The following is a 23,371-nucleotide window of genomic DNA, read 5'->3' on the forward strand; positions in this document are numbered from 1 at the left end:
TAAAATAATCAGAGGGTTAGATAGGGAGAGCCTTTTTTCTAGGATGGTGACGGTGAGCACGAGGGGGCATAGCTTTAAATTGAGGGGTGAAAGATATAGGACAGATGTCAGAGGTAGTTTCTTTACTCAGAGAGTAGTAAGGGAATGGAACGGTTTGGCTGCAACAGTAGTAGATTTGCCAACTTTAGGTACATTTAAGTCGTCATTGGATAAGCATATGGACGTACATGGAATAGTGTAGGTTAGATGGGCTTGAGATCGGTATGACAGGTTGGCACAACATTGAGGGCCGAAGGGCCTGTACTGTGCTGTAATGTTCTATGTTCTATGCTACCAGACCTGCAGAGTTTCTCCAGCAATTTCTGTCTGTTGCTGGATAAAATTCCATCTGTCTTTTAGGGAAGGAAATCTCTTGTCCTTAACCGATCTGGCCTGTTTTCATGATTCCATACCCACAGCAATGGGGGCTGTCTCTTAACCTTCTCTACAACGGCTTTATAAAGCCAGTCCATTCCAGGGGCAATTAGGGATGGGCAATGACCGCTGCCATCAGCGAATAACAGAAGCAAAACACTGTCCCTCTCTCCACAGACACTGCCAGATCCGCTGAGTTTCTCCAACACTTTCTTTCCAGATCCTCAGCCTGAAACTTGCTCAAGTTGTTGTTGTCCTTGATAACGAACAACAGTCCTGATGAAGAGTCCAGATCTGAAACGTTGACTTTCCCACCCCTCTAATACTACCTGACTTGCTGGGCTCCCCCCGCCACCCACTCCGTTGCCTCTGACTGCCAGCACTGCAGTCTTTAAAGACTTGCTATCGCCAGGACTACAACTACCACAGGCCATTGCGGCGGGGGCAGCGTCTGCGCATGGGCAACGTCGTCTCCCTCACAGGGACCTGCCAGGAAAGCGCAATTCGATTGGTCCCTGGCCTAGCGGGGGAAATTCCCACCAGACAAAAGGGTAAACAAGGCGTCGGCCATTTTTGGTGAGGCGTCCGTTTCATCTCCGTGTCTTTCTTTCACTTTCCCGTTAAAGCTGCTGCTCCGCGGCGAGAGGGATGGCGGTTTTACCTCATAGATTTCGCTGATGAGTCGACTGGCGTCCTTTAGAATCGTGTTCAAGAGCGATTTTCATTATCACGTCGGGAGTCCAGAGAAAAAAACATGGAGGTTGTCCCGCAGCTGTCAAATGGCAACTCATCCAAACAGACGATCAAGCTGGGCACTGGTAAAGTGGCCGCGCCGTGGGGTGGCCAGGCCAAGTTGGACAGCCTGGGGCTACCCGCTGAGGTAGAGGGCGATGACTACTACGACAGTGGCATTGGCTCCCTCAGTGAGCTGCAGGTCAGCCAGTTCAGTGAGTTGGGTGGCGTTGACCAGAGTGTTGATGGTGGGGAGGGCAAGGATGGCATGTCCATGGGCACTGAGCCAGACATTTGCTTATCCACCCAGCGGTGGGCAGAGAGTGGCGTTAGCCAGATCACCCAGGGCATCGAGGATGTGAAACTGAGTGGCACCGGTCAGATCACCCAGGGAATGGAGCTGGGAAGTTCCCAAGAAGCAGTGAATGAGTTGAAGGAATTGCGCCACTACCGAACCGAAGACTTGGACTCGTGAGTATCGCTTGCATGAGGGGGTAATAAAGTGTCAACTGTGGGTGGGCATGGGGGTATGGGTTTACTTGGTTCCATCATTCCCAAGTACCAGATGCAGAAATACACCTTCAGCCCATGTGCTGGTATGCCCAGTACCAGCAACAATCCATTGTCAACTTTCAGATGAGGTCATTAAACCTGACTGGTGAATACAAAAAAAAAATTCTGGCACTATTTCAAAGACGTGTCTCTTAATCAGAAGATGGTGCGTTTAAGCCTCACTCCAAAGACTTGAGCGCAAGAATCAAGTCTGACATTCCCATTGCAGTACTGAGAGGGCATTGCTGTGTCAAAGGTGTATCATTTTTTGGATGAGATGCTAACTCAAGGATTTTATGGAGCTATTTGGAGGAAGAACATGAAGTGTCCTCTGTAGTGACCTAGTCAACTTTACTTCCTCTGCCAATGTTGCCACCAAGGGAAAAGATCATCTGGCCATTGTTTATTTTGTGGGATCTTGCTGTGTGTAAAACACCTGCTGCATTGACCTCTATTATACAGTGACTACCCTTTGAAAGTTTCCACGCAGTTCTTTGAAATCTGAGGTGATGAAAGAAGTTGAAGTTGCTTAATTCCCCTCTCAATATATTCCTGGAGGCAGTCCTATCTCTAACACCTAACCCAAATAGAATTTTTAGTTTCTGATGTACAATATCTTTATGTACAATTTAGTATTCAAAGGAAGATTTTTTTTTTAAAAGACAGAATTATTATTAAACAGATTGCAGCAGTTCAAGGAGGCAGCTCCAACACCATGTTCTCAATGGTAACTAGATATGGGCAATAAATGCTGGCCAGCCAGCAATGCCCACATTGCTGTGACTGAATAAAAAGCATTTTAAAAATTATTATGTGATGTGGTGACTGTCTTTTCTTTCATCTGTGACCTGGGTTTGAATTAATCGCTGTTGGTGAAAGTGATCCTATGTGAAATGTGGCAGTCTCAGTTTAACATTCTCCTAGGTCCACAGCACCAGACTTCCCTTTGATGAAAGTCTCATTTGTTGAGGCTGCAAATTGACTCTCTCAGAAATGTCACTCTCATGCAGTTGGAAATGGTTTTGGGACTCAGACATGTTTCTGGGCAGAGTAGAGGAGCTTGCATTTGTATTTTCTGGGAATAGTTAAAACTCATTTTGACTGCACAAATTTACTGGAATTTAAACATCCCTTGTCTTGAGGAGTGCCACATTCACATTAAATCAGTTTTAAAACAGAATACTGCAGAGATTCACATAATCTGATATACAGAAAACCCTGCTCTGAAATCACTCTTCCATTAGCAGCCATGACCCTAATCTCTGGAATTTCCTCTCTAAACCTCTCCATTACTCTACTTCTGTTTCCTTTTTTTTTAAAAGCATCTCTTTAAAACATAGATCTTTGCCTGAGCTTTTTTTCCAAATATTGCCTTGTTTAGCTCGATGAGGAATTTGCCTTTTGATTATCAAGGCAGCTGTTTTTGGTCAAGTTTTGCAAGGTGATAAGGTAACAAAATAAAGAACAGACTTGTATTTATGTAGCAACTTCTCATGTCCTCAAGCATCCCATCAAAATGCTCGGCTCGTAGATTATATTTAAAGTGTTATATTGACAAAATGGCAGGACGTTTCTGCAAAAAGCACTGATTGGTGATCTCCAAGTGATGTGCAAATACCACCTTAGACATAATTAGCCTCCCCGCTGAACTTTGAAATTTAAGATTACATATATACTTATGTTTCTTATATGTATAGCACCTTTCATGGCCATGGGAAATCATAAAGTGTTTTATAATCAATTAAGTGCGTTGTGACATGTATTATCTGTCATATTGTAGGAAAGATTGCACTAATTCGCACACTGCAAGCTCCCACAAACAACAGAGATGATGACTTCATTATATGCTATAGTGACATTTGTGGAAGGCAACATATTAGGACATTGAAATGAACTCAATAAAAACCAAAAGAACTGAAGATGCTGCAAATCAGGAATGTAGATAGAATTTGCTGGAAAAGCTCAGCAGGTCTGGCAGCATCTGTGAAGAAAAAAAATCAGAATTAATGTTCCAGGTCCAGTGACTTCCTCAGAACTGTTCTGAGATAGGATCATTGGACCTGAAATGTTAACTCTGACTTTTTCTTTGCAGATGCTGCCAGACCTGCTGAGCTTTTTCAGCAAATTCTGTTTTTGTCACTGAAATAAACTCGCCTGTGCTTCTTCAAAGTAGTTACCTGGATCTTGTACGTGCTCACTGTTGGGGAAGCAGTTAGGGACTTGGTATAATATTTTATCATAAAGATGTAATCTCTGGAGTTGAACCCCTCAGCCCTGCACTGAATTGTCAATCAAGATTTTCTGTGCATAGATTTTGTGGATAGGAATGTGCAAGGCTTTGCACTCTTTTGAGAGGCAATAATTAACAAGCTGTATCAACATAAACCTTAGCTTTGTTGATTGCAATGAGGGAACTATTAACATGTGACATTTCCTTAAGTTTGGCACACTCTACTCATTTGGTCACCAACTTTCTGTCATACTATTTGTTGATGCCTTGATCAGAATTTCTATTTTGTACCATTTGACAAACCCCAAATGCAACTCCCGATAACCAGAGTATGACTGATGTACTGTGGTGGGATTCTCAACCCACACCCGGCTTCTGTGGGCAATATAAAGGGAAATCCACTATTTCATGCTGAAAAACCATTAAGTTGTAAAGGCAGCAATAACAATCAGGATGAATAGTATTGTTGAAGATGGTAATTTTTCTCATTATTTTTGCTTGATTTCTGAGGTCTCCTTTCTGACTGTAGTTGCCTCATCTCCTTGCCTGTACCACTTGTACTTGGTGAAGTACTTTTGAAATGTGAACCTTTGTGTATTTAAGGAAAATCAGTTTGTGAACATTTTAAAGTTCTATGTTCAACTGAAAGATAACTCCTTTATTACTTTAATCCTTCATTCATTGATGGGATCAGGGTGTTGCTGGTTAGGCAGCATTTATTGCCCATCCCTAATTTCCCAGAGGGTGGTTAAGAGTCAACCACATTGCTGTGGGCCTGGAGTCACATGTAGGCCAGACCAGGTAGGGATGGCAGTTTCCTTCCCTAAGGGACATGAGTGAAACAGGTGGGTTTTTTCGACAATGGATTCATGGTCATCATTAGATTCTTATCTAAATAGTCCACTATAATGATAATGTTTAAGGAGTAATAGTAATTTTGACTGAATTTATGTCTTTCACTCTTCAAAGCGATCAACCTTCCCTCACCTTCTCTTCCCTAGTACCTCGTCATTGCTGTCACATTGGTTAACTTCCTTTGAACCCTCTCCAAGGTTTTGACACGTTTAACAGATGCCAAGAATTCAGCACTATCCTGCAAATGGTACTTAACCAATAATGAATAAGGTTTCAGCATAACTTTTTTTGTTTCTGTGTTCAGTAAGCCTGATAACAAAGCGTAGCCATGGCCTGTGAGGCTCCAAGCCTACCTGCGTTATCTCATGAAGACAAAATCCAGGATGTGCATGAGGGAGGGATTAGAATTATGTTCTACCTTGTGGCATGTGAGCATTTTCCAACTGTGCGTAAAAATATCACAGATAGTAGTGAGAAAATTGTGACAGGAATGTCATATAATTATAGCTAATATCAAATGTCAGGTCCTAAATATGTTTCTTCCAGCTTCCGCCCTTGAGCCACTATAATGTTTATTTAGTCTCTCATATCTGTAGAAACTTAGAAATTCCCTTATTATTACCTGTGGTGCACAAAAATACATAATTGCAGCCGTTTGTCACAGCTAGTCTGCTTTCCATTTAGTGCAGGAGTTTTCCAGCAGCAGCATCTGATGATAGACGTAGGAACAAAAGTAGGATACTTGGCCCATCCAGTTGCTCTGCCAGTTGTGAAATCATGGCTGATCTGATATAGAAAGTGCTGGAGAAACTCAGCAAGTCTGTCAGCATCTGTAGATTTTAAAAAATAGTTAAGGTCAGTATGACTGTTCTTTGGAGCTGATGCTGCAGATGTTGCCCACCTTGCTGAATTTCTCCAGCATTTTTGTTTCATGTCTGATTCCTAAAATATGTGTGAATTTGCTTTTATTTGACTGAAATGCTCATTTCCACTTTCCTGCTGTAACCACTTATATGCTTGTTTCCCACACTGATTAGAAATTTATCTGTTCCTTGAATGCACATAGCAACAGTCTCAGCAGCCCTCTGTGGGAAAGAATTCCACAGACTCACTATCCTCTGAGAGAAAAGTATCCTCTAACTCCAGTCTTAATCTGCTCTCAAATTCAGTTATTGAGGGCCCCCTGTTTTCTTATACATGTATGCTGCTCACTAATTTGACTTCGATTGACTTTGTTACTCTGAAAATTTGGAAAAGGCTGTAGTTACCACTGTTACCACTGTTACCTCATTGAGGGAATAAATTCCAAGTGGAAATATAAATAAAAATGTGACATTACACTGATCTGGGCCTCACCTGCTCTAATCGCTGTGCACATAAAGCGCAACGTTATGCATTTGTGTGTTCACTTCAGATCAAGACCCAAATGTTGCCATTGGATCCTTTAGTTGGATGTTTCTCAGGCTTGCCTGCAGCAGAAACATCTGCCATTTGGAAATTGGGCAAAGTTGAAATGGGGCAGGTATAAAGGAAGTCGTATCCACCTGCTCAATTTTAACAAAACACTACCAACATGGAGGAGTTAAAGTCACCCCCTTGGTACGTTTTTCTGTATGTAGCTGCCCCCCCCATCCCCCAAAAAACTCCCTAAGCTTCTGTTCCCACTGACCTGTTGAGTGAGCTGACTTGCAGACCTCATTCTAAGAAATAAGTATGTGGGTTTATGGAAAAAAAGGAACTAGACACTGAAGAGCCCTGTTGCATACAACTAAATTTTATTCAAAATGTTGATAATCATCCCCTCTAGTTCCAGCGTTCTTTTTAGTTCCTGATGATTTGCTGCTGGACAAAGGTTAGAATATTCAGCTCATTAGCAATGTTACAATACTGTCTGAGTAGACAGTTTCTTCTGTGTGTGATATCAAGTGGTAGAGACCTTTTCAAACGTGTTTCTACCTGGTCAAAGCAGGTGCTTCCTTTTTTACATCTATGCTTTGTGCTAAATTATGTTTTGTATCTAACACATGGTAGCAAACAGCACAGATGTAGATCTCCATAGGATCATGAGGACTGTCAAATGATGTCTTCACCCCAGGTAGATCTCCTACCTCGTCAAATACCACCAACAAGCACCCTTAATGTTTCACTCCCCTCTGTTCAAATTCATTGCTCCTAATGTGATGTAATGTTTAGTCAGAGCTGTTTTAAATCATTGAGGTATTTTGATTATCGTTAGCGATCCATGCTTAAAGAAAAGGATTAAATAGACAAACAATGTCTGGTTGTTCATGGAGTCAATGAATATGTTCATCTTGACAGGATGTGTCAGTTGCAGTAACTCAGAATGCAGCAATAGTCCAGGAATTTCCCGGCATTAGATAAATTCTCAGCGTGTAGCTGGCTTTTTAACGACTTTATGGACTGAAGAGATTGCAGTTAATCATTTATCTACAATTAATATCGCAATGCACCCAAGAAAGGAATTCCCCATCTTCCCTGCTCCAATTTTCTCTTGTCTCTCCTTGAAATCTACTTAAGCCAGGATACTGTCCCTCCAGAATTCTGTCCATTCATTCAAATGTCTTTTTCTCACCATTTTGAACAGGAAACAATGGCAAAGTACTCTGACCTTGAAGTGTGCACCTAAACTTGATCCTTCTCCTGATTGCCTGTATAATTGTATTTCTCGATGAGAAGCATGCGCCAACAATCGGGAACAGAAGCCATACCTTTTTTCTTACTTTTTTTTTCCCCAGTGGCACTGGAAGCAATTCTTATGCTTCCCCTGTGCGTTAATTTGATGTAGCCCAGGGTTTAACCATGTGTTGTGCCTTGATGCTGACATATTGGACAAATCTGAACTCCTGACAAGTTTTGTGCGAAGCATGTTGGATAGTCCCTGTGCTTATATTTTAGCACCAAATGCTATCTACATTAAATGACTGGCACAAAGTGTCACTACTTTCTTGTTTTTAAGCTTGTGCTTGTGCTGTGATAAACAATGAGACATTAATTATTATATCTTAAAGGTCAATCAATTACTTATTGTTGCACATGCAGTAGGATTAGGAGATTTTCAGGTAATGGGGCTCAAGGAAGCATCTATTTTAGCAACTATCAAACAGCTGTTGATCTCTTGACTAATTTTTAAAGCTTTATTTTTGGAGATATGAACTTTGACCAGATGGGAATTTGTCGCCTGTTCTTATATGCCTGTGCGATCATGCAGCCATGGTACTGTTTGGGAGGAAATCTGGGTTACTGACCCAGTGATAGTGAAAGCATGATAATATAGTCCCAGGTTAGATGATGTGTCACTTTTAGGGGAACTGGTGGATTGTGTTCCACATATGTTTATCTTATTGACTTCTGTAATGCTTCACCTAACTTACAGTCCTCATTCTGCACACTTTGCACTCTTTCAAAACACCACTGTCCATGATGAGTGCCTCATGACTTTAAGTGCATCGAGTTCACTGTTCTTGGCATCATTTGCAAATTTTTGTGGTTATGCATCATCCTGCCTCAGCAGCCTTCTCCAGCCCAACCACTTCAAGTGTCCTGTGACCACCTTTTTCTTGTCTTCTAGGCATTGTCATCCTTTCAGTATACCTCTACATCTACGTTCACCACACTTCCTTTAATTCCTAGGCATTCCCTCTCCATCCAACGTTTGCTAATTTTCCACACTTCAAAAGCAGCCTCAAACTTTTTAATGTCTCTGCATTCAGTCATCTCTTCTAACTGCTCAACATTTGTTTCTAATTTTTCTGCAAAATGCCTTGAGATACTTTCTATGGCAAAAGATACAATGCAAGTTGTTACAGTGGAGAAGGGAGGCAGATTTTGAAGGAAGTTGAGGAAGACAATAAGGAGTTAGGTTTTGTAAAAGTTAATTTGTGGCTCATTTGTGTAATAATCTGAGTCTGTTTGGCTAACTGGGTTTCTCGCAGCAAAGTCAAGCATGTCTGATTGGCTTCTGGTGGTATTTTTAATTTCTGAGCCAAAGATTTTGGGCTCAAACACCAGTCAAAGAACTTGAGTTCTTGACCAAAACTTGACACTTGCCTGAAGGCATGCTGCATCATAAGTTACACTGTCCTGGATACAGTGTCAAACAAAAGCCCATCTGCTTCTAAGTGAAGGTTGAGCCAGACTCTCTGACAAAATTGAGGTATTTTCATCTTAATGTTAATTGTCTGCGCCAGTTCTGTGTGGTGTGTGATTAATAGCCAACTTCAATCTCAGAAAAGTGCCGACTTGGTTCAGTAGTTTCTAAATTAGTCATTTTGCCCACCAGATTCTGAAGAAGGGAATAGGAAACTCAGGTCAAACATACTACGGGATTTATTTGCATATATCTTTGCACCATTGTAATTTTCAACATTGATTTGCCACATTAATACATGTTTTGCTAGCTGGTAGTTGTCTTGAAATTGAACAGACATAACACTTGACATGGACCCATATTTCTCTCACTGGAAAATTCTTCTAATAATTTTGGAGGGAGATGACAAGGTCTGACAACTTCCATGGTTGGTGGAAGATTCATAATAGTTTGATTCAACCGTTTAGACTGTATGCTAATTTCTATTCAGTCAGGTTGATGGGAAAAAAACTAGACTTGATCATTTGGTCTTGCTCTGTCACTCAATACAATCATGGTTGCTCTTCTATCTCAATCTTTCTGCACTTTCACATATCCCTTAATTTCTAGGGTATCCAAAAGCCTGTTGTGTTCTGTCTTAATTGCACTACAAACTAAGGATTAACAATTCTCTGGGGTAAAAAATCCTAAAAGTTCTCAACCCTGTGCGTAAAGGAACTCCTCCTCATCTCAGTCCTAAAATAATAGTCTTCCTTCTTTTGGGTCTGTGAGCCCTTATTCTAGACTCCCTTTCCAAGTGGAGCATCCTCTCAACATCCATCCTGTCAAACCCATTAAGAATTTCAAACAATATATCATGTCATTCTTCTTAATTCTAGGAATACAGTCTAGTCAGTCTGTTCAGATGTTTTGCTTAACCCATTCAAGTGATCCTTTCTTTGTGTCCTGTAGGCAGGTCTGGCCTTCCTTTAGTAAAAAGCTGAAATCTGTATGCAGTACTTCATGTGTAGGTCTCACCAAGGTTCTATGTAATTGCAGTAACACATCTTTACTGTCATACCCCAATTCATTTGTGGCTCACCGCTATCTTCTGTAGAGCAGTTATGGATGAGCCACAATTGTTGGGTTTGCTCGTGTTGTATGATTGCTTCAAAGAGTTGTGCTGTGTTTACTTATTTTTGAATAAAGCAATTGTGTGAAATATCATGAGAAATTGACTAACATGTATGAATCTTTTTATTTAATAGGGCACTGCACCTTTCTGTCATCCATGAGAAAGTCAACTTTTTCATCACTATCCTCTGTTATATAATGGATGCTGAATACCTGAACCTGCAGAATGACTTGAACCAGGTGAGTAGGACTGCACCCGAAATGTTAACTCTGCATAATTTCTACAGGTGCTGCCCGACCTGCTGAATTTCTCTAGCAATTTCTGCTTTTGTTTGAGAGAGAAGGCATTAATTGCTACTGTTATTTGTTGTTATTCAAACATTTGGTTAGATTGTTTCCTTGTAACATCCCCTTATTATTTGTGTATTGCACCTTGCTTATTATTTTCCTACTATATTAGGAGCATAAACTTGCCCTTTGCACCGCATGCTACTGTCTCCAAAAACAATCTGATATATTTTCCTCCACCATCTCTTGCAGACAGCACTGCATTTAGCGGTGATCGTTAGGCGTGCTGATTTTGTGGAGAGGTTGGTGGCTGCCGGGGCAAACCTCTTGCTGCAAGAGAAGGATGGGAACACTGCCTTACACCTAGCGTGCATGGAAAGAGCCACCAGCTGTGTTCAAGCTCTCCTGTTTCATCATGTTCATGGTCTAAAGAATTCCAGTCTCTTTGACCCATCCCAAGTCTCACAGCAGCTGAATTGCTACAACTATAACGGTAGAGTCTTTAAAAAGTTAATATTGATAAATTACGTTCTGATTAGAAGGTGTTTTTCTGGCTAGAAGAGCAAATAGGTATTAACAAGATGATAAAAAGTACAGGGCCCCTTGATGTGCAAAGGAATTGTGCAAATTAGCCAGTTAGATCTGAATGTTTGATTCAGAGCTGAGTTAACTGTGTCAATTGGAGCTTTGATACTAGCTTTGATAGATCTGGGTTTCAGGGGGGTGTAGTGTCCACTGTGTAGTAACTCCACCTGGAAAATGTACATCAGTGAGACCCAAAGGGTAACCAAGAGAAAATAAACGTTGAGGATAAATATGCAAGAATGTCAAGGTGGAAGGCAGGAGCTTCTTTAAATATGTAAAAAGAGTGAGGCCAAAGTGAACACAGGCCTCTGAGGCTTGCAAAATATTAATGGGGAGCCAGGAAATGGCAGAGAACATAAATAAGTATTTTGCATTTGTCTTCATGTTAGAAGACACGAATAATGTTTCAAAAATACTATATATCAAGGACCAAAAATGGGAGAAGAAATAAGTACAGTAACAATCACTAGATATTAAAAGGTAGTTAATGAAAGCACAGGGCATAATCTTACATGAATTCTTAGGTTTTGGAAAAATGCCTGCAGACTGGATAGTTCCCAAAGTAATACTTGTATTCAAAAACAGGCAAAAAAAGGATCTGTAGTGCAGTTAGCTTTTTAGCTATTATTAGAAAAATGTTAAGGTCTGTTATGAGGGATGCAATAACAGAGTATTTAGAAATACATGATATGATCAAACAGAGTCAGCATGGTTTCTTGAAGGGGAAATCATGCCTGACAAATTTCTTCATATTATTTGAGGATGTAACAAGCAGGATATATAAAGCAGAAGCTTGTAGATATAATATGGATTTTTGCAAGCTGTTTGAGAAACTACCAGACATTAAGCCACTTAAAAAGTTAAGACTATGATGTTGAGGTAATACATTAGCAAGGCTAGAGGATTGGCTAACTAAAAGACAGAGTTGGATAAAGGAGACATTTTCAGGATGGCAATCTGTAACTAGTGGAGCGCCTCAGGAATCTGTGCTGAGGGGAACCACAATTGCTTAACTAAGTTGAATGGGGAATTAATATAGTCAAGTTTGCGATTGCCAAAAAAATGGGAAGGCAAACGATGAGGATTTACCGAATCGCCAGAGGAATACAGACATGTTAACTGACCTGGCAGAAATTTGGTAGCTGAATATAATTTGGAAGTATATGAACTTTTCCCAGAAGAATAGGGGAGCTGAATATTATGTGCATAGAGAATGTGTTACAATCTTGAATGATTTGGGAGTCCTCTTTCATAAATCATAAATAGTTAGCATCCAAGTTCAGAAGGTTATAAAGGAAGGTGAATGGAATGTTGTCCTTTATTTCAAAGGGAATGGAGTATAAAACAGGGAAGTCTTGCTAAAACTATACAAGGCACTTTTTAGACCATGACTGGAGTACTGTGAACAGTTTCGAATTCTTTTTATCTAAGGAAAGATGTATTAGCATTTGAGACAGCCAGAGAATGTTCACTAGGTTGATCCAGATTTTAGAAAGATTTTCTTATGAAGAGAGGCTGAGTAAGTTGGGCCTGTACTTATTGGAGATCAGAAGAATAAAAGGAGACCTTATTGAAACATTTAGGATTCTTAGGGGACTTCACAGGGTAGATGTGGGAAAGTCTAAGACTGGAGGGCGTAATCTCAGACTAAGGGGTCACACGTTGCAGGCAGAGGCATGCATGAATAGTTTCTCTGAGGGTAATGTATCTGGAATTCTGTGTCATTAAGTATAGCCAAGGCTGAGGTAGACAGATTTCTAATCAGTGAGGGAATCAATGCTTATGTGGATAAGGAAGAAAAGTAGAGTTGAGAATTATCAGATCAGCCATGATCTTATTGAATGGCAGAGCAGAGCAATGGAATGATTGGCCTACTTCTGAGTGTACATCTTAAACTTCCTGCATTAAACCTCTCATTCAATTTCTACTTGACAAGGGTCCTTGGAACATACAGTACTCCTAAAACCTTGTACCCATCACAGTAAGGAATCAACACCTTTAGAAAACTGGAGGGAGAAAAGAGAATTATTAAATACAAAATCAAAGAGAAATTTTATTTTAACAAGTATCAAGTTTTGAACTAATGGGTTTACCTCTCTTTTGTAGGATTCACACCCTTGCACTTGGCAGTGAAGGTTAATGATGTTCATATCGTTGAATATCTTTTGCAATCTAAAGTTGAAATAAATGCAAAGGCAAGTACTCTTCATTTGCTCAAAATTGAGACCAAGCTTTTGGGCCCACTTGCACAGCTGCAAAAGCTTTGGTTTCTCTTTTGATTTGTACTAAACAGAAGGGGACTGCCCCCTGTTATAAAACTGATTTTTTTTTTTGTCCCCCACCTACTCCCGTTTAGGATTCTCCCCTCCCACAGTCTACACTGAGACCTCACTTTGTTGTCCTCTAAATGGCTGCGATGCAGAAGCAGAGCACAGACCATAAAGAGGACATTAAAGGTGCCATGGGTTTGTCCAAGAGAGAAAAATGAGAACAAGAGCACAGTGTGCCCATCTAATTCAACCAATAGCTGCTCCCAAAAAAATACTGATTAACTGAAGTAGGGTCCAGACCCAAAACGTCAGCTTTCCAGCTCCTCTGATGCTGCTTGGCCTGCTGTGTGCATCTAGCTCTACATTTTGTTATTCCTGATTTACTGGATGATTGGCTGTTTGTTAGTCTACTCTATACAAAATTACTGTTGTGTTTGGCTACTTAATAACAATGTGTTTCAAAGTAGTTCATTCTTTTTGCTAATTGCATTGAAGAGACCTCTTAGCTCATTTCTCCTTGTTCCCTGTCCTCAGCAGATTTTGCCCTAGTGACCAAATGTCTCTTCACCACCACTCCTCACTTGTGTCTCATGGGAGTGCCAATAAAAACAAAAATTTGATCATATAGCTCAGAAGCAGAAGTAGATTGCACATTTCTGGTTTTAGCTTGGTAAATCTCCTCTGAACTGCCTTTAACATACATATAATTTTCCTTTAATAAGGAGACCAGTACTGAGCACAGTATCGGCAGCTGTGGTCTCACTGTCTGACTTTCTCTGCACTCTGAAAGATCTTTCAAGTGTTTCAAACCCATTAATTTATGCCCGTTTGCACTATCTTCTGTGTGCAAAACTGTAGCCATTTTTGTACCCATGACAACATTCAGAATGATGTCCTGCTACCTGTCATCGTTTCCTTTTCAGTTATTGTAAAGATGTTCAGAATGTTGCTGAAGAATGATGCATAGGTGGCAATTGCTAAATTTTTGAATGTGTGTTATTGTATACTTTGGGAATTAATGAAAAATTCTTTGAAACTAAGGAATTCCATGAACTAAAAAGATTGTTACCCACTTGTATTGCATTGGGTCTATAAGACCTTTTATCTCAATCTCTCTTTTTAGGAGAGGTCTGCGGGCCGAACTGCTTTACATTTGGCAGTGGAGGAACAAAATCAGCAAATTGTCAAACTCTTGCTGGACTGGTGTGCAGATGTTCACGCTCAGATGTACAATGGCTATACACCAATTTGTCTGGCTCTGTGCAGGCCTAATTGGAGCATAACACAGATGCTCAGAGACTATGGTTCTTCAGAGCCAGATACAGATGAGGAGTCGGAAGAGAGTGAAGAAATTGATGAAGATGGCATGGTAGGTAAAGCAGATAAAAAGAAACCTTGTCTGAAATTCAGCATGTGAATAGGAGGTAGTTTAGCTGTGGTGACATAACGAGATGCATGCAACTTCAATTAATGAGGAATTTTCTAATTATAAACTGAATTTTGTTTCTTTCTTGGTCTCACCTTCCCAGAAGGTTGTCTGCCATAGATCTCCACCTTTGGCCTGTGCCGTGCTTGCACATTCCACATAGGCCACCTGTAACAAGTCCATTGTATATGTCATCCATTTCTTCATCTCTTAGTTTCTCTATAAATTTTAATACATCTTTGCTACCACTATCTTTCAGTGCCTACTATCTGAGCAGCCATATGGTCCACTGGAAGTATGGTGACTTGTTGTTTGCTTTAATGATGTTACCACAATGTTGTATCTTCATTTCTTTGATGTTGTGCACTAATTTTATCTTTTTTCCAACCATTTCCAACGTGGGAGGCTATTAACCCAGAGATCCAGGTTCAAGTCCTGTCACAGCAGATTGTAGAGTTTGAATTAAATAAAAATCTGAACTTGAGTCGAATTATGCGTATGAATCCATTGCCGATTGTTGGGAAAATCCATCTAGTTCACTAATATCCTTGAGGGAATGAAACTGTCCTGGTCTGGCCTACATGGCAATGTGGTTGACTCAACTACCCTCTGAGCATTTCGGGATGGGCAATAAATGCTGTCCTAGCTGGCGATGCCTTCATCTTTGATTTTTTTTTCTTAAAAATCCTCATTGGGGGTCTTTTATTCTGCGTAAGATATACAAAAGATTCTGTAAATCATATTTCAAATGCATTTGATTTGTCAGTGGTCTCTTTGTTATCTATGCCCCTCAGGCATTTAACAAAAATGGATTGGGACATCTTGCGATGCAATGGTAGTGTCCCAACTCATGGACCAGGACATCTGAGTTTGAGTTTCATCTGCTGCAGAAGTGTGTAATGACATCTCTGAACAGGTTGACTAAAAAATAGGTTTTTTTTAAATTTGATTTACCAAGATGAAATTGAATGTTCTAGGGATGGATTTTGTTTTTTCTCTATACCTCCAAATTGAAAGGATGTTCTGTGGTTCCCATTCTTCATACCTGAGACTGGACTGGGTGTTGTCAGTGTGTTTAGCAATTGGGAACATTGCAAGTCAAGTCAAAGCTGGACCGACCTGTGACGTTGTTCAAAGTTGCCACCCTGCCAATGTTCACCAAATAATGATCAGCGGCAATGATCTTACCTTATTTTTTCTCTCAATCGTAGAGCCTTACTTGTCTTCAGCTAACAGATTAGGGTTTAAAATGTGTTCTCTGGTCTAAAAGCCTACATACACCATAGAATCTCTGAGTGAGGCCACTTGGCCTGTCAGCCTGTTGCTTTCTCTTTGAAAAAAGTAACAAATTAGTTCTGCCATCCTGTTCTTTTTCTGTGGCCCTCGCGCATTTTGTTTCCTTTTACATATAAAATTGCCCTTGAAAGTTGTTTTTAATTCTAGCCTCCCTTCTGTAGGAAAGATGTTGTTAAACTTGAAAGAATGTGGAAAAGATGTACAAGGACGTTGCTGGCCTTGGAGGGTTTGAATTATAGGGAGATGCTGAATGGGCTGGGGCTATTTTCGTTGGAGCGTTGGAGGCTGAGGGGTGACCTTATAGAGATTTATAAAATCATGAGGGGTATGGATAAGGTGAACAGCCATGGTCTCTTCCTAGAGTAGAGGAATTCAGAACTAGAGGGCATAGGTTTAAGGTGAGAGGGAGAACGATATGAAAGGGCCTAAGGGGCAACTCGTTCACATAGAGGGTGGTGAATGTATGGAATGAGCGTCCAGAGGATGTGGTTGAGGCTGGTATAATTACAACATTTAAAAGGCATCTGGATAGTTATCAGAGTAGGTCAAGGTTTTGAGGAATATGGGCCATTTGCGAGGAATATGGTCCATTTGCTAGCAAATGGGACTAGATTAATTTAGGATACCTGTTTGGCATGGACAAGTTAGACCAAAGGGCCTGTTTCTGTACTATGCAATTCTGACTCAATACAATACCTGCTTTCACCACCCTTTAAGTCAGTTCATTCGAGCACATTATAACTTACAACTTTTTTAAGAAAAGTTTCTTCATCCCCTTAACTCTTGCTAATTATGTTAAATCTGTGTTCTCTGGTTACTGTTCGCCTTTCTAATGGAATCAGTTTGTCTATAAACCTGAGCTAATCAAAGGCTGTTGCCTGTAACTGAACTCACATTCAATCTTCCCTGCCTCTTCCCTGTAATTCTTGATTAGAAATCTGTCTCTCTCAACCTTGAATACCCTTAACAACCCTGCCTTTACAGCCCACTGTTGTAAAGAACTTCACAGATTCACTACCACCTGAGAGAAGAAGTTCCTTCTCATTTCTGCCTTAAAAGGATGACCCCTCACTCTGAGATAATGCCATCTGTCCTAGACTCTCCCACAAGGGGGGGAAAAAAGTCTCTGTGTTGACCTTGTAAAGCCATCCAAGATTATTTTACGTTTCAGCAAGGTCTCCTTTCATTCTTGTAAACGTCAATAGTATAGGCTCAATGTACAAAACCTCTCCTCATAACAAAAACCCCTGCATCCACAGGATTACTGTGAAAATGAATTAAAGCAGTTACTGATAAACGAAGGACAGTAAAAGTTAGAAAGTGACAGAGATTGGACCAAGTGGTATATAGTAGAAGAACACCAGTGCAGAGTTGATGGACCGAATGGCTATTTCTGAGATATTAACTGCAATTCAATGAAGTAACCTTTCACAAATGTTCTGCTTTTATTAATGTTTTTGCCTCATTCTCTTTTTCTTTGTTTTGTAGGGCGAGTATGATGATTTTGTGGTGCATGGGTGTTATTAGAAGATCAGAAAATTCAGATGTCCTGCTGTATTTAAACATTACAGTTGAAACATTAAAGTGGTTCAACTCCACTACTGTAAAGGAGCACCGTCATATAGTCGTTTTCACTGTCTTGTAGCCATGTATTGAGCCAATATCTAGGAGTAGTCTTTATAACCTGGTGTGTACAAATACCAATTTTTGGTTTGTAGAGAACTGGTTGCCACTCAGATTTAAGTCAAGCGGGAACCCAATATAAAAATACAAGTCACGTGAGACATACAGTAGGTCGTGGAGTTGGGAAACGTAGGGTGAACACAGTGTAATCTGGCAAGGAGGGATGCACCTGGCAAAATTCAGGAGAATGTTTTAGTTCTAATTGTTAAACCTGAATCTTGATGGTGGGGTTTGGTGCTGATGAGCGGAGTATGGTTAGTGGCAGGGGGAATATGGAGCAAAGGGACCATTGCCATTTTTAAAGTTTGCAGCTCTGCTGGCTCTCCACATTGCAACAGTCTTTTGCCAGGAGGTCTTGTTAACCCATAGCCAGAGCCTCCATAGTGAAATTCTTAATTAGAGGTAAGAGACTCTGAAGTAAGTTTCTTTTTTAAAAGATCGCTTATATTGCTCCTTTTACTGCAGCTGACTTGCCACCTCTGATGGAGTAGAAGCTTTTTTGTGTGTGTTTGTTTGGAAGATTAACAAAGTTGATTCATAAGCAAACTTCTGAACTTGAAGTTGCGTCAATGCTAAATGGGTTTCTTTTCCCTGGAAGATGCAACGTTTTAGCTTCAATAACCGGGTAAACAACAATAGCAAGAGGATAGAGAGTATCAGTTAACTTAGTTGGCTGGATAGCAATACAGAGTGATGCTAACAGCATGGGTTAACTTCTTGGACCAGCTGAGGTTATCGCAAAGGATTCTCCTCAACCTGTCTGTTCACCTCTCTAATGAGAGAGCAGGCCTAAGGTCTGGCAAGACTGTGGTGACTTTCATAGAGGAAACGGTCACAGTTAGGAAGATTAAGTTGCAGCATATTGGATTGCAGGAAGTAAATTAAGTAACTTGCTAGAATGTAGCCTCCATGGCCAAATGAGACTCTGTGTAGGAACATATCATTCACAAAAGTTGGAGGCAGCATTAGGAAGTCGGATGTTAAAATTATTTTTGATTTTAGTATGTTGATTTGAGCTGTGATGAATAAAAATAGTTTGTAGTTCTGCTGGCTATCCACACTGCAACAGTCTTTTGCCAGGAGGTCTTGTTAACCCATAACCAGACCCTCCACAGTGACATTCGTAATTAGAGGTAAGAGACTCTGAAGTGAGTTTCAGATGAATTCAGCAGAGGACGATTAGGTGAAGAGGCAAATGAATAAAGCTGAAATGCAAGACAGATTCTCTGGTTTTGTAAAAGTGAATAATAATTCATGCAAAAAAAAGCACATGTATTCCATGGTCATCATTTACATTTACACTTGAAATATTAATATTTCAAAATGTCTGAACTCTAGCTTTGCAATTGTTTGGTATGGTGATATGAGTGGCAAATCTCCTGCAAGCTGACAGGTATAAAATGTGCTATAGGACATTTAGCCCATCAGGCCCTCTCCACCATTTAATACCATCATGGCTGATCAAATCCTTCAGTGCCTTTTATCCACATGAGCCCTATAAGATTTGATGCTGCAAATCTATTAATCTTTAAACATGAATTGATGACTAAGCCTCCATCACCCCCTGAGTAGAGAATTCCAAAGATCCTCAACCCTCTGAGTAAAATAAATCTCCTAGTCTAAGTCCAAAATGGCATTCCTTTATTTTTAAATTGTGGCCCCAGATTCCATGTTCCTGATCTTCCTTGGATCTATCTTGTCAATTTCTTTATAACTATTTTGTAGTTTTCAATGAGATCACCTCTGATTCTTTGAAGCAGTAGGGATGCAGCCCAGTTCACTCAATTCCGCTTTTGTGTTAAAGGGGAATGGGAGATGACTTCTAAAACTGATGTTCCATGTTGCCATTGGGAGATATCTATTGATTATGTCCCCTCCCTCATTCCCCACTGTCCTTATCACAATTTTGCAGTGCGAGCTAGTTGTGGGCCATACATTTGTAAGCTGGCATACCCAGTATGCTGTTGAAAGCCCAAGTCTTGTCCCTGGAGGATTTGAGAGAGTAGCAGTGTAAGGTTTAGCGGTCTTTCTTCTGGTGACAGGAGTACTTTACAGCAAAAGAAATACTGGTCTTGACATCTCCATTAAGCCATTTTTGAAAATGCACACCTTGTGCCCTCCCTGTGAGCATAACTGGACACTGCAGTGCTCATCACAATCTGATTAATGGCTGTACTTTTTAGAAGGCTATGTAACTTGGATTTTGAAAACTTGACCCACCCACCCATCCATCTTTTGCTGAGGAAAATAAATGGGAAATGTAGCAATATAAAGTCTCAGCCTGATTCTTTTTATAAAATTATTTTGTGGGCCACCTGAGTAACTGGCAGGACCAGCATTTGTTGTCTCTGAACTGTGTGGAGAGGGAAATCAAGAGTCCAGCCCATATTTCTCGCTGTGTGGTCTAATCGAGACTAGTTTGGGAAGGGATGATGGATTTCCATTTGCTGCTGCCGTGAAATTTGAAACTGTCCCGAGAGTATTATGATAAAACAAAAAAAAACTGCAAATGCTGTAAATCTCAAGAAGGGTCACTGGACCTGAAACGTTAACTCTGCTTTCTCTTCACACATGCTGCTATATCTTCTGAGTTTCTAGTTTACTTCTCCGAGTATTAGCCTGTGCATTTTGGTTGTCTCAATCATTCTTGTTTTCTCTCTTTCTCTTTCTCTCTCTCTCACCCTTGCATACACGCTCTACCCCACCCCAAATTGATTGGCCACTACAAGCGGTTTCATGCTTGTAGACTGATAGTAATGTTTGATTGCTGACAGTTTGCTTCTTAGTGTAACTTTTTAAATCTAGTACATGATAAAACCAGTTCAAGCTTCACATTGGGAAAGCCTATTTAAAGATCATTCAAATTAAACTGATCAAGCAATACTAGTGAAAAAGGAACACCCTAATTAGTCATTTGTAGAAATTTAATTCTTTATATCCCTTTGAAATGGGAAACTAGTATGGTATCCATCTTGAAAGCAGTCCTTTATTGTTAGAAGTCTTGTTTGATGTGCATCTTTTGTTAACCTTCCTGCTATACTGATATCTGGTCACAATTTCAACATTTTGAAGTTGAAACTACATGTAAAAATATGCAGAATGGGAATCATGTTAACAGTTGCCTGTAATACTGTAATTGGAAATTCTGGCCATGAGGGTGGTGTTGACTTTGGGAGACTCTCTTTTATTCGTTTGCAGTGCAATGGCCAATTTATCAGTATCAGTTGAAAGCTATCATGGAAATATGGTCCTGTTATTTTTTTTTTCTACAGTTATTCTGTATTACAGTGTATTTTTTTAAACATTACTTTGCATATGTACAGAATGTCTAGTTTAGTTTTGATGTTCCAGAGATATTGAATGATGAGTTTTTGTCGTGCTTAGTATCATGTAGGCACTGCTAGAATGTAGCAATGCTTTTCTTTCAAGTCTTATAATTTTGGCTTTGTTAAACTGTTTGCTGAATTGTTTTATTTTAATTGTATCGTTCATTTTCTTAACTTGTAGCTGCATATTGGGATTGTTAGTCAGCGTTTTGCTTGCTTTAAAGACTGATATTAACCATTGTGGATAACCAGCACTTTTTTTCTCTCTTTTTACAAAAACTGACAAATAAATATTTGCAAATATAGCTGTAAAACTTGTTCTGAAGCTGTTATTTGTGAACATACTGAACGCCTTTTTTTGTCTTTCTTAGCACTCGATGGCCAGGGAGGCTGTGTGTTCAGATCCCACAGCTTTTAGCTGACATTTGCTGACATTTTGTTCTTTTATTTACTCCTGGACTGTGGGCATTGCTAGCTGTCATATGTTACCTAGATTGTTTTTGAGGGCAAGGAAGAGTAACCCTACATTGCTATGAGTCTGGAGACACATCTACAACAAACCAGGGGAAAAGACAGCAGATTCCCATTTTAATGAACAAGTATGTTTTTACAATTTTCTTCAGCACCCAGGCTCTCGTTCCAGATGCATTGTTTGAAGTGAAATTTATCAGCTGCCACAATGAGATTTGAACCCTTATACCTAGACCATTAGCCTGACCCTCTGGATAACTAATCCAGTGACATTACCACAATATCACCGTATTCCTCTGACTCTTTCAGGCAGTACTGAGAGAGACCCATGCTGTCAGTGTTTGCCAATTTTGGCTGATGGTGTTATGATCTCAGCCATGTTATTACTGAACAAATCAGATTTGACTTGACAAATGGTATTCTTTTAATTTGCTGAGGTGATCATTCACTGAAAAACAAGCATGCAGTGCTACAGATTTAGTTTTAACAATGAAACCAGTCTGTTATGCAAAAGAAATGATAAAATAAGAATAAACCAAGCTACTGTATTTCCATTTACAAATTGTTACGCAATTTGAAAATGTTCAAAACACTTCAAAATGCAACATTCCATGTATCCCAACATTTGAGTTTACAGTACTCAAATTCCAGAGTGAATTCCCTTCTTTATCCCATCTGTGGGTTTGACTGAATCATAGCTTTTAATTCCCAGTCTTGAGAGTTTGATAGTCTTTTCCTATTCATATAGCTGAGCTTATACTTTCATAGCTTCAGATAATGTCTTCAGGCTTCTAACCAAACACTTCTGATATGGAACTTTAAAACTAAGCCTTTGTACTGAGGTAACTTGTTCTTATCTTTCTGACCTGACTTCTTGCTCCAGGAGAACTGTATTTTTACATCTAACTTCAACTAGAACTTGAGAACTGAAACCAAAACACTCCTGATCATTCTAATTGAAGGCAGGCTGATTTACTCTGTCTGCTTGTAAAATTCTCCTAATGCAAACAAATTCCTATTAGCACTCCAGGAACACACACTCATACTGATTTCAAAACACCATGCTTCCAGAAATAAATTTTAAAATAAATGATTTAAAGTATATACAAAATGCATACCTTGCATGATGGTGGTTAGACTGAGGTCTTGCCTGCCTCAGAAAAATACAGGTAATCCCAACTTCAAGCAAGAGTATCCTGACCAGTCATTGTTCCTCAATAAAACTACACTTTCTAATCAATTATCTCACTGCTTGTTTGTGAAACCTTGCTGTCCTTTGTCCCAAGATTTGGATGACATTCAGGCTGCAAAGTGTCAATTAACATTTACACCAGGCTGGCCAGGCAACAATCATCTGAAATAAAAGAAAATCTAACCATCTCTGTTAGATGTTTCCATTACCACATCGCCCGTTATCAACTTCCTGGATGTTGTCATTTGATAAGAACTGGAACTGGATCAGCCACATAAGTTATGGTGACTAATGCAGAGATTTATAAAATCATAAGGGGCATGGATAGGATGAATAGCCAAGGTCTTTTTCCCAGGGTAGGGGAGTTAAAAACTAGAGGCCCTAGGCTTCAGGTGAGAGGGAAAAGATATTAAAACGTCTTGGGGGAGGTGACTTTTTCACGCTGATAGTGCGTGTGTGTGGAATGAGCTGCCAGAGGAAGTGGTGGAGGCTGGTACAATTACAACATTTAAAAGGCATCTGGATGGGGACATGGATAGGAAGGGGTTAGAGGGTAGGACCAAATGCTGGTAAATGGGAGTAGGTCAGATTGGGATGTCAGGTATGATTCTGACTCTGTGGCTACTAGCACAGCACCTGTCATGACTCCTCAGACACTGACTAACTCACCTCTTGTCTTCGTAATGCTTCTGCACCTTTGCATATTACAAGTCAGGAGTGTGATGGAGTTCTCCATTTGCTTGTATGAGCGTAACTATGGCAACAATCAACAAGTTCAACCTCCTCCATAACAACCTGGGACTGTATTCACCTTTTGGTGCCTTTCCAGC

General features: G+C 40.0%; 1 protein-coding gene across 1 annotated transcript; it reads left to right on the forward strand.

Annotated features, from left to right (window-relative positions):
* The first annotated feature begins 947 nt into the window (after positions 1-947).
* On the forward strand, positions 948-21,192 carry LOC125447765 (NF-kappa-B inhibitor beta-like). The gene is made up of 6 exons (XM_048522459.2): positions 948-1,617; positions 10,139-10,244; positions 10,545-10,785; positions 12,984-13,072; positions 14,271-14,516; positions 17,358-21,192. The coding sequence occupies exons 1-6, from the start codon at positions 1,169-1,171 to the stop codon at positions 17,394-17,396; spliced, it is 1,170 nt and encodes a 389-aa protein (XP_048378416.1). The 5' UTR covers positions 948-1,168; the 3' UTR covers positions 17,397-21,192.
* The last annotated feature ends 2,179 nt before the right edge of the window (positions 21,193-23,371 follow it).

This window comes from Stegostoma tigrinum, chromosome 39 (genome assembly GCF_030684315.1).
Source record: "Stegostoma tigrinum isolate sSteTig4 chromosome 39, sSteTig4.hap1, whole genome shotgun sequence".
NCBI lineage: Eukaryota > Metazoa > Chordata > Chondrichthyes > Orectolobiformes > Stegostomatidae > Stegostoma > Stegostoma tigrinum.